This window comes from Artibeus jamaicensis, unplaced genomic scaffold (assembly GCF_021234435.1).
Source record: "Artibeus jamaicensis isolate MK-2021 breed Jamaican fruit bat unplaced genomic scaffold, CSHL_Jam_final contig_354, whole genome shotgun sequence".
Classification (NCBI taxonomy): domain Eukaryota; kingdom Metazoa; phylum Chordata; class Mammalia; order Chiroptera; family Phyllostomidae; genus Artibeus; species Artibeus jamaicensis.
In genome coordinates this window covers 46,678,741-46,697,865 of record NW_026521803.1, presented here as the reverse complement: position 1 = coordinate 46,697,865, position 19,125 = coordinate 46,678,741, and the positions used below count along the sequence as shown (strand labels likewise).

Here is a 19,125-nt window from a genome sequence, read left to right as displayed (position 1 = left end):
AGCAGGGCCCACAACACAGCCGAACGAGGGGAGGAAGGGAGAGGCGGGCGACTGGACAGAGCGGTGTCGCTCACCCGGAGGTGGCGCCACGGCGCATCCCACTGGCCCGGTGCACCCCGGTCCAGTCTGTTTCGCTGCCTTAACCACGGCGCAAGGGTGGCTGGGTGGGAGACCGCCGGAAGGTCACGGAAGGATGTCCGCAACTGCAGCCATCAGACGACCTCCAGCCTCGGAGCTCTCTGGAAAGTGGACGCTTCCGCCTCCCAGCTTTTAAATGCTGGGCTTTCCCCCTCCTTTATCCCCTGCACAGTCCACACCACCTACTCCCTTCAATGACTAAACTACTCCCGTATTCGGGGGAGTGTTCGTAATCTTCTGTATGCTCTCAGCACAATCATTAAAAGGGCAATTTAGTATCAAAGCACCATCCACACGGACACGTTTCTGTTACTCACTGTAATGACTACATTGTATTTAGAAATAAAGGCAAGTCATAGGTAGGTAATGTCAGCAGGGAGGGCAGCATAAAAAAATCTCTGAAAACCCATCTCACCATCACTCCATGAGAATATTAGCAAAAACGGTACAGAGCAATCTATTTAGAACTCTGGAACGTAAAAAGTGTGTGACAATTCAGGCGCATTTACCCAAGAGGCACACCGACAGCAGTAACGGGAGCTGTACTCCGGCCTGCCCCGCGCCCCGCGCTCTGCCCCAACTGTGGGGACCCACAGTCTGGCAGCCACTGAAGGGCGCAAACCTCGTGACCAGAGGACTGTGGCCACTCAACAGGGAGGGCTTGTCTGGATTTCACCTGAGGCGGAGGTCATCCACTGAGAAGAGTGGTTTCCCTGGGAGGTTTGTCAAAAACAGGGGCAACTGCTTAACGTCACAACCGCCTCAGGTGGTCATAAAGTTGGGGTAAACAACAAGTTCAACAAAAATCTTAAAAGCTGGAACATCAAACGACAGAAAGGGCTTTGGAAAGCTCTGACACGTCACCGCAGCGCTGGAGGGCCACCTGTCTGTGCAGGGCTGCCTGCACCCCGGGGAGGCCTGGGCACCTGGAGGCTTGGGGTGAGCGGAAGCAAAGGGGAAGGCCAGGTGTGGGCTGCCAGTGTGGGCTGCCCGCTGCAGTGCTGCAAGGTCAAGACACTAACGGTGTGAAAAGAGAAACCTTGCAGCTTGGGCCCCTCAGGAATATTTCTCTCGCACCCTGAGTCCAGTGGTAACGGAAGGAGAGGGAGCTCTGCCATTTCAACAGGCAGCTTCCAAGGCCCCCTGGTCGCACACGAGTCTCCCACCCGGCTGCGCAGGGAAGGGAAGAGCAGGCGGCTGTGCCAGGTAAAGTTCAGGGCTGAAAGGGGTGCACGGGGCTGTCAGCGATCCCCCTCTAGCCAGCCCACAGGGCAGGGCCCCCCCGACTGCATCTGCACAGCACGGCCTGGCTGCTGCCAGTGTGCACCCCGCCCCCCCAGGTGCAAGGCTCCCGAGCTCTGCCGGCAGCTGCTTCGCTCCCTCTCGCGCCCAGAGCACCTCGCAGTACTTAGTGAGGGCAATAAATGCTGGCTGACCTAACGAGTCAAACGGCAAATGCAGAACAGCAACCAAATTCTCAGTGACACCGTGTACTTATTTAGACAGCGACATGGGTATGAATGAGAGCACTCATCTGATGTGTAGGTTCTGGAAGGGTTACAGTTTTTAAACAAACATACAGTAGCTTCCCTCTTTCACACATCAACAGTTAAATGTAATTTAGAAATTAGTGAATTTAATTATTTATCATTCAAAGAAAAGTGTTCATAAAATTTTCCTTTCAAAATGAAAATTAAACTGCCAAAATACCAAGTCGTCGGTAACGTAAATAAAAATAAAGATACCTGCTTTTTCTGAAGTCCTAAGAAATACCATGTCTGATGGAATTCTTTGATTCTGTAGAGAGTAACAGAAAATGTTAATTATCTATATGCAGGTTTACAAATTAACACAAATTCATTCCAAAGTAGAAACAGCTAATAGAAACAACTAAAGTGTTAAACTAAATTTATGTCGAAGCACTCACATTTATAATCTGTATTAAAACAAGTATTTCAAGTCATGTTTCAGTTGGACTTTAAGATTTTTTCCCCATTAATGAACCATGTGACTGGTATGCAGCAACGGGTCGAAAACGGCTCCCTGTTGGAGAAGCGCTAACTGCTGCCATTTCTGCGGCCAATGCTGCACCCTCACCGGCCACCCAGCAGTTACTGCCTCATACAAAGCACACCCTCCCTGTGCACGAAACGACCCCGGGGAGGGAGGTGAGCCTTCTCCCAGTGTCTCACACCAAACAAAGCTTATCACCAATGAGACGCTTAGTAAATCTTGAATGAATGAATGTTCACCTGAGCAACCAAAGACACACTCCATAAAACTGAGCTTTATGGCATGTAAAAACTTTTATACCATACACTTATTTAATCACTCTTATTAATAATCTATCAACTGAGAAAGCTCTATCAAAATGAAAAAATATATAATTAGAGTATTTCACATAATTGCATGGGTTACATTTCTTAAGACCTACATGAGGATTCACCCACACACGATCTGAGGACTGTCTGTCTGTTTTGCTTGGTGGCTCAGTCTGTGCATGAGATGCCACATAGGAGTGACATCATACGGCACTTGTCTTTCTCTGACTGGCTCACGCCACTAAGCATGACGCTCCCCACGGTCACCCACGGTCACAAAGGGTGAGACAGAGGCAGGCTGAGAGCTGCGCAGGGGGAGGCTGGACGGATGGAGAGAAAAGGAGAGGAGCCTGGCGGACACGGACAGCGGTGCAGCGGCGTGGGGGGCGGGGTTCAGGGGATAAATGGTGGTGAACGCAGACCCTGTCGATGGGCTGTGGGACTCTGTGCCTGAAACCTGTGCAGTTTTGTGGCCCAGTGTCACCCCAATCGAGTCAATAAAAAGGAAACAAAACGGGTTATTTGTCAGTCAGCAAACAATAAAAAACAACTATAAGTTGTTAAGGCTGAAGAAAGCATGTGGCAGAAGAAAGCGACTTATTTCTAACATGAAGAAAGAACGGCAATTGCCCTCTAAGCAACTTCTAGGCCAAGGCAGAAATCCGAAGGCAATGGGAAAACATTTCAGCTACCTAGTAACAAGGTCTCAACGCATCGAAATGCGTGGGGCACAGCCCAAGTCAGGAAAACCTTAAGAGGAAAATACACACAAGTAAACGGGTACAACAGAAAAGGGAAGCTAAAAGCACAGAGAACTAAATACCCATTTGAAAGCAGGACAAAAAACAACCAATGAACGGAGAAAGTACAAGATGTAAGCACATACACGCACAACAATTAGTGACACAGAAAACAAATATAGAAAGTAAATATTTCTCAAATAGGCCCAACTGAGTAGTAAATAAAACTAGTAAAATAAACTAAAAAAAGATGGGTAAGCCTTACAAAAAACTAAAATATTACTGAGAGAAATTAAATGAAACCTAAAAAATACAAGGTATCATGTTCCAAAACTAGAATATACGGTATTGCAAAAATGCCAAGTGTCCACGAATTGACCTATATATTCAACGGAATCTTGCCACGCTCTTGGTGGGAATTGACAAGGCACTGCCACTATTTACAGGGAAATACGAAGGCCAAGGGCGACCACGACCAACACGAGAAACAGCTGCACTGACAACACACAAAATGGAAAGGCCGAGACGGTGACACAGACAAGGCAGGGTCTCCGAGAGAGAGAGGGGGGGGTCCCCGTAAGAGGGATGCGATCTGAGAGGAAAATGAAACCGCAGACCGGTGAGGAACCAGCGGGGAGAAAACCAGATGCCCACGGTGGGGAGTGGGGTGCCTGACCTCAACTTCCATCAAAACACAAGTCAATTCCAGAGGAATTATATATTTGAACATCAAAATCCAAATAACGAAGGTCCTAAACAGTGACATAGAAGAATATTTTCACAACACTTTGGGAAGGAAGAAGACTCCGTCCCTAGGGCCAACAATTTTTTTAAAAGCTACAGATGAATGAAGTAGACTTCATTAAAATGAAGGATTTCTGTTCAACACAGCACGCCGGGAAGGAAAAGATACTTGCAACGTAAAGGACTCACATCCGGACACACGAAGGCCTGCGGACTGGCAAGAAAAGAAGGGCTGGCCCGGAAGAGAAATGGCGAGAGACTTGAACAGGCCCTTCCCCAGTTAGGAAGCCGTCCAAAACCACACGGGAAGATGCCCCACTTTATTGGCCTTCGAGGAAATGCACACCAGCGCCACACCTGCTGTGCGCAGATTGGGAACGCCGGCAGACACGGGGCGCGGGGGGCCTCACACACTGCTGACCAGAGCACCCACCAGACTGGAATGTGTGCACCCCCGCCCGGCACCCCACGCCAGGCGCAGGCGCGGCAGCAGTGGGCACACAGGGGAGCCCACGCCGTGGCAGCACGCAAGCAGGAGCCCTCCTGATCGGCAACACTCGGAAGGAACCCAAACACTCACCAACAGCAGAATGGACACAGGGCAACCGGAGCAACAACAAAGTGAATGGGTTACAGCTGTGCACAGAAAACCGGAAGGGCCTCACTCATCGTCCTGGGCCAAGAAGGGCTCCCACCCGATCACTCCCCCACTGCTGGGAGTTTTTCAGCACCCTGGTCAAAAATCAGTCAGCCGTAAACGACAGCTTTCCTTGTGGACTCTCGACCCTGAACCTGGGCTAGTCCCTCACTGTCTGGATCACCAGGAGTCTCTCTGCACGAGGGGTTGAGACAGAGAAATGCAGGTACTCCAGTTTTATTCACTTTTAAAAATTACATTGGCTGCTCTGGGTCCCTTGTATTTCCAAATAAACTTGAGTATCAGCTTGTCAGTTTCCGCAAAGAGGTCAGCTGGAAAGCTGAAGACAGCGGGGGGGGGGGGGGGCCCTGCCTGCATCTGCGGACCAGCGGAGGGGTCGTTGTAACAAGTCATGAACACGGGACGTCTGTCTGTTTACTTACATCCTCTTCAACGTTTTACACTGAATGTCAACAACAACATTGTCAACAATGTTTTACAGCTTCAAATGCAACTGCTGTACTTCTTTTGCCTATTCTTGGAAAAGAAATCTACTTTATAAGTACTTTATTCTTTTTGATGCCATTGTAAATAAAATTCTCTTCTTAATTTCATTTTCAAGCCATTACACTTCATTCCCTCATCATGTTCATTGTCTACAAGGCACTCGTAAATAAACGAGGTTAACTTTAAATAATTACTGGAAACCTTTTATTTTCCTCCCCTCGAGACTGGGAGCCACGTGAGAGCACTGCGGACACGGGGCCCTGGGGTCTGAGTGAGAGGGTCTCCTGGCCCGTCCTCGGCCGGGCCACCCAGGCCGCCTGGCCTTTGGCCACCATGAACAATGAAGGCACAGACAGTCACGCAAAGGCTTCTGTGCCAACTTGAACACTTTTCTGTGACGAAGGCTCAACAGTTCGATTTCTGAGTCCCGTAGTCTTTGTATATTTAGCGTTTTAGCAGGATGACTGTCACAGGGGGTACCCCCACCAGGAATGCCCGGTCACCCTCCTCTCCCCACTGCGGCTGGTGCTGGGCGGCGGCCCTTGGGCCTCACTGCCAACTCTGCTCCGTGTGACGCTCCGCCCTGTCCCACTCACCCGCCTGGCAGTCGGTGATGCAGTGTCTCTCCTCGTGCTGATTTTGCATCTACGTATCTTCTTTGGTGAATTCTCTTCATATCTTTTGCCCATTTTCTGACTCGATTTTTTTTTACTATTGACTTTTAACAGTTTTTACATATTCTAGATAAAATCCTTGTCAGACACATGGTTTACAAATATTCCCTCCCACTTTCTCATTTATTTTTTCATTACATTGACAGGTCTTTCACAAGCAGTTTTTAACGATAATGAGATGCAGTTTACCAAATCTGGTCTTGGCTGCACTGTGCCTTTGGTGTCTTTGGAGTCTAAGAGCTACTTTTCTGGCCTAGGTCCTGAACACATTTTCCCTACTTTTTTTCTTAGAGTTTCACAGTTCTCCAGTTCACAAGAAAATCCACGATCTGTTCCGACAGGACATTTGTATGAAGTGTGACGCCTGCTGAGGGTGCCCCCACAAGCCCAGGGGGCTCCAGCTCACCCACCGAGGGGTGGGCCTTTCTCCTCTTGAAGTGTGTCCTGTGAGCGTACCTGGGCAGGCCCACTTCTGGGCTCTCCCTGGCGCTGTGTGGGCCAGCTCCTTGCAGGCCGTGCTCTTGATGTCTCTAAGGAGGAGGACGTGGCCTGGGGAAGACCGATTCTTCTCCCTTCATTCTCTTGCCAAGACAGCTTCGGCCATTTTAGCACCCGGACCTTGCCAAATCAGTTTTAGAAAGAGCTTATTTTGTTTACAAAACAGACAAGCGCTGCTGAGGTTTTGTAGGGAGTGTGTCAGTGCTACAGATCAGCTGTGGGGAAGCCCCGGCGAGCTTCAGCCTACGACCACAGTGTGGCTCTGAAGGCTGTGAACGGGCCCCCACTGTGCGTGCCTCGGCTGTGTCTCACGGGGCGACCGACGGCACTGCGTTTGCAGCGCGGCTCCCACACATCCACTGGCACTGGCACTGGGGCATGGGTCTCGTCACACGTCACCATGGTGCCCTCTTCAGTTCCAGGAGGCTCTCCTACACACAGGTCTGTCACCTGCGAAGAGGGGCATTTTCACCTCTTCCTTTCTGATCCGAACACCTCCTGTCTCCTGCTCTTGTCTCGGTCAGTGGCTGGAACCGCCCTCGGAGGGAGAGGGCAGCAGCAGACCGCGTGCCGGGGGCCCAGCCTAAAGGCGAGGTGTCCGCTGCGTGCTGGGTACTAGGCATAGACGCTCTCTCCTTGAGCTCGCCCAGACGGTGCGCAGACTCCACCCCCGCCTTCCAATCCCACACAGCACTCCGCAGCCTCTTCAGCCAGCAAGCGAGACTGGAGGAGCTGGGGCCAGGGCTCCCAGCTGGCGTCCGCACGGCCCGGCCCTGCAAAAGGCCCACCTGGCCAGGAATGGGGAGGCCTCGAACCAAAGCCCTGGAACTGGGGCCTGAGTCCGACAAGACCTGAGTTCTCCCAACAGCCCAGGGGAGCCTGTGGGTGATGGCCAACTGATGGATCCCTTGACTGTGGACTGGAGAGGGATTCAGAACCAGGAGACCCAGCCCGGCTGCACCCAGGGCCCCGACCACACTGTGACACAGTCAGTGTCGGTGTTCGAGGAGAACAGCACGGAAACCTGTAGGACTGCCGCCCGGCGTGGCCTCTCCACTGCTGGCGTGCACCCCACAGGCCCAGGTGCAGATGCAATGCACCGGTGTTTGCCAGGGCCCTTTGCCACAGGGAGCACCTGAAATCTCAGGAAGAACCAAAGGTTGGCAGCCCACGTCCATGCAGATGAGCCACGTAGAGTTGCGAATCAGTAGGCCTTCCCGTGCCCGCCTCTGTGAGATCGAACACAGCCAAACCACCCTCAGCCAGCCAGGCGAGCCAGCAGGGCTCCTGGGTCTGGAGGACGGGCACTTCCATCCTTGTACGGAACATCCCCACCAGGGGGCTCAGGCCGGTGCCTGAGGGTCCCCGTGGCCTGGACGCTGGCGAGCACCAGGGCTGCTCTGTTGTGCTCTGCCAGAGGCCTTTATAAACCGTGCCATTTACTGTTTTAAAAAGCTGTCCTGAGCTTTAAAGATAAGGGTGGGGGTGCTGTCCTGTCCAGCCGGGCGCTGCTCCTCAGGAAGACTGTGGGTGGGAGACAGGTCGGCCCCCATAGGGCCCCGCCCCAGGCCATGGCAGGCCCCGCTTTCCCCCTCTGGCCACTGGGAGGGCTTCCTAACGGCTTCTCCCTACACTGACCTACGCTTTTCCCTTCTGATCCTTCTTCCATCCATTTTCCTTTCCTAGCGCTTCACCTGACTTCACGGTGACCCATAAGCACGTCAGCAACCACAGAGGGACTCTCGGTGTCCACGAGGACTGCTGCCCGACAACTCCGTGTGTCCGTCTCTCCTGTGAAAGGCAGCTCGAGAAGCTGGAACGCGTTCTACTGTAAACATTCTGCTGTAAACAGACTCTAGCACGGTTCCTGAGCAAATCAGAGCGTTCTGACGGTGCAACATTAAACAGTTAACACATCTTATTTTATAGACAACACATGACTTTACCTTCACACACTGAAATGTACTTTAGCAAAACAAGACTATACTGAAGAAAAATCTAGATTTTTCTTCACATACAGCAAATCTTACATAATGAGGTTAAGATTTAAAATAAATATGTCCATTTCTGTCATCTTCACAAGTTACTACTCGCAATCATACTAAAAGACAATAATTGGCATGTACATGTCTAAAATATATTAAAAATGCATCAACCTTTTCCACTATGATGAGGTCTCCAACTCGTATGTCTGAACTCTTAACTTGCACTTTACCTTAAAAAAAAGAAGAAGTATAATCAACGCAAGGAAACAGCAGCACATCAGAGTTAAACTTTCAACTGTAAACAATGCTTCAGAAGTAACTTTTGGGGGACACAACTTGAGGTATTTATCTCCACCTGCATTTTCAAAATAAATACTTTATTTGAGTCACTAAAAATTAAGTTTTTAGCTCCCAAATACAATGAACCAATAAAACCCACATGGGCATGTGCAGGGTTCCATCCAGAAGGTTCCTCCCCCAGCTGCCGTCAGTGCAGGTGAGTCGCGTCGCGCCGACGAGAAGCTAAAGAAGACGGTCAGCGCAGCGCCCTCCCCCGAAGCGTCACAGAGACCCCGAGAGAGAAGGAAGGCCCGCAGGCTCGTCAGACAGTGGTCCTTCCACCCGCTGCGTAGGTGCCGTCTGGCGCACACTCATCACGCACAACATTTCGTACCTGACATCTACCTAGGAGAAGGGCCCGGTCCTGCAGAGCAGGGGGCACATCGCCAAGGTGAGACACGAGTCTCTCTTCCCCTGAGTCCCTGCCCTCTGCCTCTGTCCCTCCCGCCCTCCCTGCTGCTCTGTCTGCTCCCTTTTAGGACCAGCAACAGCCTCGTGGGTCTTCACATTCCCGTAACTGCTGCTTTAACGTCCAGTTCACTCGGCTGACAGAACGGAGCTGAGCTCACGGCGCACTCCCGACACCCCGCTGACCCCCAGACCACACTCGTCCCGTCAGAGAGCCCGACCCCTGAACGCCTCCTCCTCGTGGGGGCTGAGCTTCAGGAACGCCCACCTGGTCCCTAAGCACTGTCTGCAGGGTATTAATACGCTTTGTAAATACTGTTAAGTTTGTCACGGTCCTCGATTACATAATAAACACACACGAGCTGGGGCGACTCTTTATTCATAAGAGAGCAACGTTCTTTAGAATTACCCGGGCAACAAGTCCACAGGTAGCTCCGTAATGGATCAGCACGTGTCTATTAACAGCCGGAAAACAGCCACGAAGCAACGTCTGTTCCAATCTCTCTTCCCCGGCCACTTGGGGCTTCCCGTCCACGCGTGCAGCGGCCTCCGCAGAGCCCCTCCCGCCGTGCCCGCCTCCCCTTGCTCCTGCCACCCGCCCACAGCCCCTTCCCTTGGCTCCTTCCACTCCTGCCTCAGACTACGGTGCCATAAACAAGCAGTCAACACGTTTTACATAGCGTCTTGAAACAGAAAGCATATCCTTTTTTGCCTTCTTAATCAAGAGTCTACATTTCTGAGAAAGTTATTATTCTTCCACACACCAGACAGAATTTGTATTTCAGAGCCTTCGATTTAGGGCACTCAGTCGTTACTCGTTCCAACGCAACTGATTTGCGGCTCCACGTTAAGGAAAACGGTTCGTGGTGCGAGGCAGTGAGTGTGAAGTTCCCTAACGTCGGCGTCCTCACACGGAGGAGAGAAGGCCAGAGAGCACAGCGTCCGGTCCGCAGGACGGTCTGCTCCATACCAGTGCTCAGAAGACATGTCTCCAGGTTCATTTTTACCCTGCGGTCAGGGGAAGGCTTGCGTGTCCTTCACGGCCTCCTTTCCGTGGTCTTCCCCGGTGAGCGGGCGCTGGGCAGGGAAGAGGAGGAAGGCCCCCTGCTCTCACACTGCGGGCCCACGGGGAAGCCCAGCGCCACGACCTTCAGCTGCCACTCTGAAGAGCCATGTGACGGTGCGGTTTCTGCCGCCCTCTGGGCACTAAGCCCACGCTGGCCCTGGTGAGACACTGACACCAGAGTTGGGAGACACTGGTAACAACAGAACAGCCCTAAATGTGACAAGTCACAGCACACACCAAACACGTCTGCCACAAACCAACAGGGATGTCAATACCGAGTGCTCGTGAAACGGGCACGTGAAATTTAACAATAGTCAGAGGCAAGTTCTAAGTGCAGCAGCGGAGATACTTCGATGTATATTTCAGTACTCGAACCCAGTGACAGTTTTTCTTAAAAACAGCCCATTCAGCCCACTGTCAAGGCCCCACAGGGAGGCATCACCGCCAGCCTCTTCCTCTGTGGTGCACACCAGTGAAGAGTGAGCGACACTGGACAAGGTGACAACGGTCCGGTTCAGCCTCTCCATCATCCCCTTGCCCGGCCCCGGGCTCCAGCCTCGGCGCTGCAGGAGGACGTGGTAGCCTCTGTCCGGTGGCAGAGACACGCTCCCTCACCTCTCCTGTGAGCCGAGGTTCGGGGGTCCCTGGGACCCAAGGGACTCAACGGCCTGCTCTCGCCCCAAACCCTCCTGACCTCCGTGCTGCCCAGCACCTACCTCACTGCGACTCGGACTGTCTGTGTGAAGAGAACACACCATTAAATGGTCTCCAACATTATAGTTTCCCTAACTCAACACAAATTGCGAATGAACTAGTTGAAAAAAACTAAGGATTATGCCTATTCCCACCCAAAAAGCTGGACAGTTTGACTACTTAGAAGACCACGCCCCTCTGCCTCCTCGCACACATGCTCTTTGGAGCCGGCCTCCCAGGGGCGCCCTGGCTCCCCTGCCCCTGCCGCGCCCGCCCACGGCTCCCCCACAACCCCGTGGTGACCTCCCTCCCCTGAAACCGCACCCCTCCTGGACTTCCTCAGCCACGGGGCACATGGAGCCCCACTGCGCCCCCAGGGGCCAGCACCAGGCACACACCTCCACACAGAGTGGGGCCACAGCCCGCCCGCCGCCTGAGAGCCTGCTGACGCCGGGACCCGCTGCCAGGGCCCTGGCAGGCACCTTGTCCCGCAAGCCCAACTGAAATACACTCTGAGGACACTGGGTTTGCCTTTGACAGCAGCACACCCAAACACACCCGTTTTAAAGCGCGAGAAGGGGCCTGCGCCCGTTTACCCGCTGTCAGCTGGGTCAGGCCAAAGGTCCCAGTGGACCAAAGAGAACACACGCCCGCGAGACACATCCAACCAGACAGACACATCCCCGGCAGGCCTGGAAACGCACTGGGTGCTTCCTGCCCAGCACTGCGCCCCCAGGATGACACGCCCAAGGGGGGGGCAGCACAGCAGCAGGCAGACGACCCCACACCCCACCGGCTACCTGGCTGACCTTTGTCACGTGGGTGCGTGTGCCGGGAGGAGCCTCGTTTACCACAGATGACGAAGCAGAGTGGAGGGCTGGGAAAGAAGCGGTTAATATGTTCATTTACATACACACATACACATATGTGCCATTTAAAAAGAGATATATACTCTGAAGGAAAAACAGAATACCGCTCAGAGAAATTTAAAAGACCTAAATAAAGTGAGAAATATCTCATTCATGGGTCAGGCGACTTAACATTATTAGGATGTCAATCACCCCCCAGATAAATCTATGGATTCAGTGGGAGCCAATCAAAACCCCGGCGGCCTCCTCCATGGAGACGGCTCGTGGTCGCACAGGAACACCAAGGACCAGACCGGCCAAAAGCGGAGAACGGGGTTGGAGGACAGACGGCACCTGGTTTCAGGAACCAGTAAAAAGCAACAGTAATCAAAAGAGCATGGAACTAGCACAAAGACAGAGCAGCAGATCCATGGAGTGGAAGAGGTTCCAGAGTTAGACCCACACTTGAAGGAGCAGTCGTTTCTGACGCAAGTGTGCAGCAGTGCAGGGGAAAGGTTACTAGTTCCAAAAATGGTGCTAGAAACAACTGGATGTGCGCGTGCGAGGAAAGTGCTCACGCCCGCACTTTCTCCCAGGACATTTACTCAAGACGATACATATGTGTATTACGTGTGTGTGTGTACACATATAACATGGATCTTGAAACGGAAAGTAAAGCCGCAGAGAAAACACAGGAGAAATGTAGTAGAACAGGTTGGGACCCGGGTTGGCAAAGCACTCTTACAAAGGACGCCTCGAGCAGAGGCCGCAGAGGCAGGAAGAGTCCCCGCCCCCAGGTCACAGGCCCCCAAGACTAAGGAAAAAGGCCCACCTGCAGAGGGGGCGGGGGTGTGGGGGCGGCCCGACCCCCAGGGGCTGGGGGAGTGAGGAAGGATTCTGCGGAACCGCAGTGCACAGGACGGCAGTCGGAGGCTCTCCAAGTCCAGTGCCCGGCACCCAGACCACGGCCCGGGAGGCAGGCCTGCGGCTCTCAGGCTTCCCGCTGCCAATGACACCAGGGATGTCACTCAGGGCTCAGGGGCCTCTTCCCCAGGACGTGTGGGGGTCACGGTGGGAACGAGACGGGCAAAGCCCTACGCCTCACAAAACTCACGGTCCCGCCACATGCGCAGAGCAGAGCGAAACAAATACATCACCAAACGAGGAGCACACACCACAGCCCACGAACGGAAAAAGTACTGTTGCTCAGGGGAAGGGTCACAAAGCGTCTGGCCGAAAGTAGCCAACTTTTACTCTTAAACGGTCAGCAGCAGGAACCACAGGAGTTTTTTAAAAAGTACCTATAGCAATTCACTGCTTTCACCAGATAAATATGTTGTAGACAATCTGAAAACTTTACTAAGTACACCTCAATGTTAAATATTTTCTCTACTGACAGACGAGAACAGCAAGTATGTGTCACCATAGATCGAAGACAGCCCTCCGTGTCCTGGTGACCTCAGTCTCCTGCAGACTGCTCAGCCCCCTGCCCAGGGTGGGCCTACATTCCCAGGCTCCACCGCCCTGGGCCACCGGGTCAGAGCCGTGGGGCCTGCCCAGCCCGCAGCAGCACCGTGCCCTGCGGGAGCCTGCGTGGTTTCTCAGCACCACGGGGGCGGGCGCGTGTGCTGCACTGAGCCGGAGACCAAAGCCTCCCAGTCTCCTCTCAAGAGCAAGAACCAGCAGGGCGAGCTTCCTTGTCCAGGGTCCCCATGTGCCAGGGCTGGTCCCTTTCCCGTGTAAAATAGGCTTTAAGTGTAAAACTGCAACACTATAAGGAAATTAAAATACTTATATTATGCTAGGGTTGAAAGGACATTCTAAGATTAAAGTAAAAACCACAAAAAGATCACAAGATTTGCATTCATAAAAATTATAAATTTATCTACATCTGAAAAATGATTTAAAAATTACAATAAAAATAATTGCCATATGCTAAATTTCTTAGAAGAGAAATTATAAGGTAAAAGTGGAAACAGGAAAAAAGGTGAATAAGCTTTCATAAAGGATAAAAAATAAATGATGAAATATTAAAGGTAAGTAGTAAGCAAAACACAGAGAGTACCTTCCGGGATGAAGTTGGTGAGTTGGAGAAAACACCACGTTTCCAGGGGCCAAGAGGTGGAGCGAGAGGACGCTGGGCACTGCGTGTGTGCGCACACCTGGCCCCAGGAACCAAACAAATGAGCTAACAAACCTCGATGTGTGCTTGTGCCTGACGTGTGTACCAGGCAACAATGTCACCGGACGGTAAGAACAGGACGGTGCCCGCTGCCGGCCGTGCCCGACAAACACGAGACTGAGTTCTTCTCAGGTGCTGCTCGGGCCGCAGACGAGGAAGGTGGCTCACGTCTGCGTCAAGACAGGGACGGGGAGAGACAAGTGTGCTGAACGCTGGACACGCCCCAAAGCCCGGCTTTGATCACATGAAACACCCACAGGCGACTCCAACACCCGGGGCAATGTGTCACCTGCTTGGTCACGAGGTGGGCAAACCGGCGACGAAAGCACACCGATACACCACGAGCACCGTCCTGGCCTCTGTGCACACGGCGCACAGCGACCGGCTCCGGCTGCTTCCACGCGGGCCAGCCACCAGCCCTTCCTGATGGGGGTGCTGCTCACACCGGTGACACTGGTGACAACACTGTCTGGAAATGCAGCTGTTTCAAAGGGAAAGCCTTGTTGCCAAGTGGAGAACAGACTCACAACACCAGCTCCACGCACGACCCCCATGAAAGCAGGTATAATGCACAGAGAATATACATAAAAGGCACTGCCTAAAGAGGCATTCGAGAATCTCTCCATTTTCAAAGGAGCACTCATTGCTCACAAATGAAGTGAACTTCGCTAAAAGGTGACGCAATCTCCCTGAGACTTTCTGCAGGTTTTTAACTGTGAGCAACTGAGCGAGAGTCTCGCGAGTGCCCAGTGGTGTGGCGGGAGATGCTGCGCCCGCAGGGACAGGGAGCGAAGCCTGTCCTGTCCTCTCCACGGACGGGGCTCCTTCCAGTAAGGAGACCGGAGGGAGCGCAGGGAGCGTGCGCCCGTGGGAACGCCCGCCACGCCCTCTTGGCACGCGAGGCTCATGTAAGGGTCAAAGGCAGCAGGCACGCTTCGCCCTCCCCTCTGTGCGGGAACTCGCGCACAGACCAAACGACAGAACGCCAGAGCGGCTAAAGGAACACCCGAGATACAACAGAACCTAACATCTACCGCCAACACCACAGAACAGAACTATGTTCATTTCCAACCACATTTCATTTCCAAATATGATGTTTCACATTAACTTCTGGTTTACTGGGCAACACTCACCCAGCGGCTGACGCGGCAGCCCAGCTGCTACCTGGCAGCGAGTCCAAACGAGAACAAGCAAACAGAGGCCTCCAGTTCCTCCCGTTGGAAGGCCGAGGGAGCCCTTGAGGAGCTCAGTTCAAAACCGACTCCTGTTTGAATCCCATGGGGTTATCACAGTGCCGAAAACACAGTGAGTACTTAGTAAATATCTGTGGGACTGAACTGTGAACTAGCCAACCGGATAATTCCCAAAGCACACAATTTATACACCTCCCTTTAGAAGCTGGAAAAAAATCCAGCTCTGATTCCAAGAATCTGACAATGGAAGGCCACACAGTTCGCGCTTCCCTTCCTGGGGCCCTGGGCAGGAGCGCTGTGGCAGGCCCCCCGCCTCTGCCCCCGACGCTGTCCACTGGGAGGTGACGGAGAATGGAAGTGGCCCTAGGCCAGGAGAAGGGAGAGGCAGAAGTGGCAGCAGATGTGGAAAACCCACAACCAGAAAAGCGGCTTCTCAGGCGACAAATCAGCGCCAACCAGACTTACCCGGGGTCCCCTGAGACCTCGTCAGCCGGAACACTCTTGGCTCCCAGCAAAGCACCTTTAAGGTGTTAGCAAACCTGAGAGAGGAAGTGGCTTTCTAAAAAAAAAAAGCCCAAGAAACGAAGCACAGAACGTCTCCCCCGGAGCTCCCACAAGGACGTGCTTAGAAGCCCAAGTAGCAGAGGCGCGAATGACGCAGGCGCCGGGACCTCGGGCCGCGCAGCACACACTCTCCACCGCGCAGTAAACTCCGAGCTGTGCCCGATGGGCACACACCTGTGTCTTTATGTTCCAGGTTTTACTCAGCACCCACTCGCATCAGGAGCACCTGCCACGGGGCCGGGCGCCCCAGACCCGAGGCTGAGGGCTGGCCACGCAGCGTGCTCCTCGGGCGTCTCCTCTGTGACCTGGTGACGACACCCAGCTGCCAGGGCTGGTGCTATGCAGGGACGGTGGTTACGAATGTCCTCTGACAAGCGCAGGGAGTCAAAAATAGCAGAAATTACCAACTGCATGTTAAATGTCAGTTTCATAGATCACCAACAAAAAATGTTTTTTCTTAAAGGGTTTTTAGTTCAAATAGCACACAAGTGAAAAGACATAATACCAGTGTGTCCTCCTCAACACTTTACACTATTTTAGGTCAAACTGACATCAGGAAAAGCAACCACTTTAAAGTGAACTAATTCGAGGGCACTGGTACCTCCCTGTGTCACACAGCTGCCTCCTGGAGTCTGAGACACGGTCTGCCCCCAGGGACCCTCACCCCACCCCCGCACCCCCAGGCCACAGCAGCCACAACCCACAGTCTCTCCCCACCGCTTCACCGACCGGGCGCGCGTCCGTGAGTGTGACCACACGGTGTGTGGCCCGGTGCGCCTGCCTCTCACACGGCACAGCAGTGTTCTCGAGGTCCGCCCGCATTACCCCGTCTCACTCCCACCAAGTGGCAGGGCACTCGGCGTAACTCTACGCTGGTGCACGAACAGACCGCACTTTTGTTCAGCCGGTCATCCGTGGGCGGACGCGGGGTCATTACCGCCTCGGGTGGCTGTAAACACGCTGCAGTGAACACGCTGTGTGTTTACTTGCATCCTTGTCTCCAATTCTAAGTTCGTCTGAGGACGCCTTAATTTCCCCCTCACTTCACTGCCTTCTCCTCATCCAAGGACGTTTTTTCACTGCCTTTAGAGAGAGAGGAAGGGAGAGACACTGACGAGGAGTCTCCCACAGGCGTCCGAACCTGAGTGGTGTGCAGCCAGACCGTGTGTGTGCCCCGACCAGGAACTGCACTCACAGCCCTTCAATCACATGACAACACCGCACGGGCCAGGGCTTGAACACAGTTTAACTGGCTGCAGAATTCTTGACTGGTCGTTTTTTCCTTTTACTATTTTTAAATACTACTGGCATTCTCCTGCTGATCTCTTATCCTTTTAGAAAATAGTTTATTTACTTATATTTAGAGAAAGGGTAAGGGAGGGAGGAAGAGCAGGAGAGAAACATCAATGTGTGGTTGCCTCTCATGCGCCCCCTACTGGGGACCCGGTCCGCAACTCAGGCAGGTGTCCTGACTGGGAACTGAACCAAGGACCCTTTGGTTCACAGGCGGGTACTCAATCCACTGAGCCACACCAGCCAGGGCTCAATACATTTTTTTAAGAAATATTTATTTTTTAGAGAAAGGGGAAGGGAGGGAGAAAGAAAAGGAGAGAAACATGGATATGAGAGAGAAATATTGATTGGTTGCCTTTTGTTTCTGTGAGGGACTGAACCAGCAACCCAGGCAAGTGCCCTGACCTAGAACTGAACTGGCGACCCCTTGGTTTGCAGGCTGGTGCTCCATCCACTGAGCCGCACCGGCCGAGACGAACTTACCTTCTCACTGCAGACCCCTCACATGTGACGAGTGGCTGCTCTCAGCGCTCTCCCGGCCATGGGTTTCCACCTCAGCTGACCTCAGGGGGCCCCAGGGCAGCTCACTACACACCTGCCTCTTTGGGGGTCACCAAACGTCCTGAATCTGTGGAGGCCTGGTATCTGTCAAGCGTGGGTGCTCATGGCCATTATTCCTCCAAGTGTCCCCTGCTCCTGGGACCCCAGCTGGTGTGCACCCATGCACTTGCGGCCACCCCACAAGTCTGCTCAGATCTGCAGGGTCCAGCAGAAGTCACGCCACTGGGTGTGGACAGGCAGGTGTGTGAATGTCTCTAACCACATGGACGGCACTTCAAACATTTCACCCAAAATGTCATATTGTTGTATTACAGAACCACATGGTTGTGACTTTGTAATAAAAGACTTTTATGTAGTAAGACAGGGGCCTTATTTGTGCCGGACCCTGAATTCATTTTTCTAATTCTTCCTTCTGCTCCTCAGATGAGGTATCTCACAGGACCCAGGCTCAAGTTCACTGAAAGTTTCTTCTGCCTGTTCAGATCTGCTACTGAAGCTCACTGGTGATTTTCTTTCTTTCAATTTATTGTACTTTCCATTTCCAGACTTCTCTGGTGCTTTTTTCCAACGATTTCTATACTTATTGGCGTTCTGTACTTGATCCCATCTTACTCTCCTGGCACCGTTCAGCACTCATTTCCTTCAGCTCCTCGAGCGCGTTCAAGGTGGCCGATCGGGTCGGGCCTGGTAAGTCCCCAGCACGTTTCCCATGAAGGGGCCACCCTATGTCTCTTGGCACAGGCCGCAGCCGTGTGCTCAGGGACTCCTCTGGACTCATTTTGCTACGTGTGTGCTCTCTGAATGAGATTTCCTTGCACGTAAGAGAAGTGGGGGGAGAAAAGGAGGAAGAGGAAAAGAAGTAAGGAGGGGAGAGGAAGCAAGGGAGGGCTCTGTGCCGGGGGCACCAGTCCCCCGCCCGCTGTCCGCAGGGGGCCCCAGCCGGCACCTCTGCCTGCACCTCTGCTTGCACGGGGCCCAGGGACTGGCCGGAGGCAAAGGCCCTTCTCAGGTCTTTTCTGAGCAGGCATCCGGCTCCAGCCTCAAAAGCTGTTTCCAAATTCCCGTGTAAGTGTGGGCACTGGCGAACGCCCCAACTGCCCAAAGAGCTTCTTTCACCAACTGTTCTGCCTGGCCTTTGACACTGCTCTCTGTCTCAACTGCTTCTTTTGCTCCAGGTGTCAGAGGCTCACCTAGGCTTGTGAAATGCCTACTGCTCTTTAGCTTTTCTGCCTCGTGTGACCTCCAAGCAGTTAAAAAAAAGACCAGTGCCTTGCACCAGTCCCTCGAGTAGCCTTCAGATGGGTTGGACAGACAGACACGAGCCTCATGAGTAAGTGCGGCTTTGCCCCCTTCGGGGCACAGCCAGGCGCGGAGCCCCGGACTGGGAACATGGGCACCGTGGGGGGGCAGAGCCAGGGCGAGCACCGCAGGCAGAGGCCTTCTGACTCCCTCCAGGTCGCCTGTTCCTGGATTCAATGACCCCATGGGCGCTGCACACCTCTGTCTCCAGGGTTTGAGGAGCCCCTTCCCTCAGCGTCTGCCGACTGGCTGCTATTCAGAGGCAGCAGAGCCTCGCACCTGCCGTGCCCGCCGAGTCACCTCCCAGTTCGTTTCTGAATGATGCCGCTGACCACGGAGACAGGTCTCTGCCCTTCCCGGCCCCACAACCAGCACACTTGTTACCATGAGCCAGAGTCTACACGATGGTCTGAAAACCACAACCAAAGTCACACC

General features: G+C 53.2%; 1 protein-coding gene across 10 annotated transcripts in view; it reads right to left on the bottom strand.

Annotated features, from left to right (window-relative positions):
- ATP9B (ATPase phospholipid transporting 9B (putative)) overlaps positions 1-19,125 on the bottom strand; it is a 115,563-nt gene that overhangs the window by 76,066 nt on the left and 20,372 nt on the right. For 8 of the 10 annotated variants that reach the window (XM_053664166.1, XM_053664164.1, XM_053664165.1 and 5 more), the window contains 2 exons: positions 8,416-8,474; positions 1,884-1,935 (listed from right to left, as the gene is read on the bottom strand). The exons of 1 other annotated variant lie outside the window; for it this stretch is intronic. In XM_053664166.1, the coding sequence (XP_053520141.1) occupies positions 1,884-1,935; positions 8,416-8,474 (111 nt within the window). The remainder of the gene's footprint in view (positions 1-1,883; positions 1,936-8,415; positions 8,475-19,125) is intronic. One more of the 10 variants, XM_053664169.1, reaches the window with a different exon arrangement.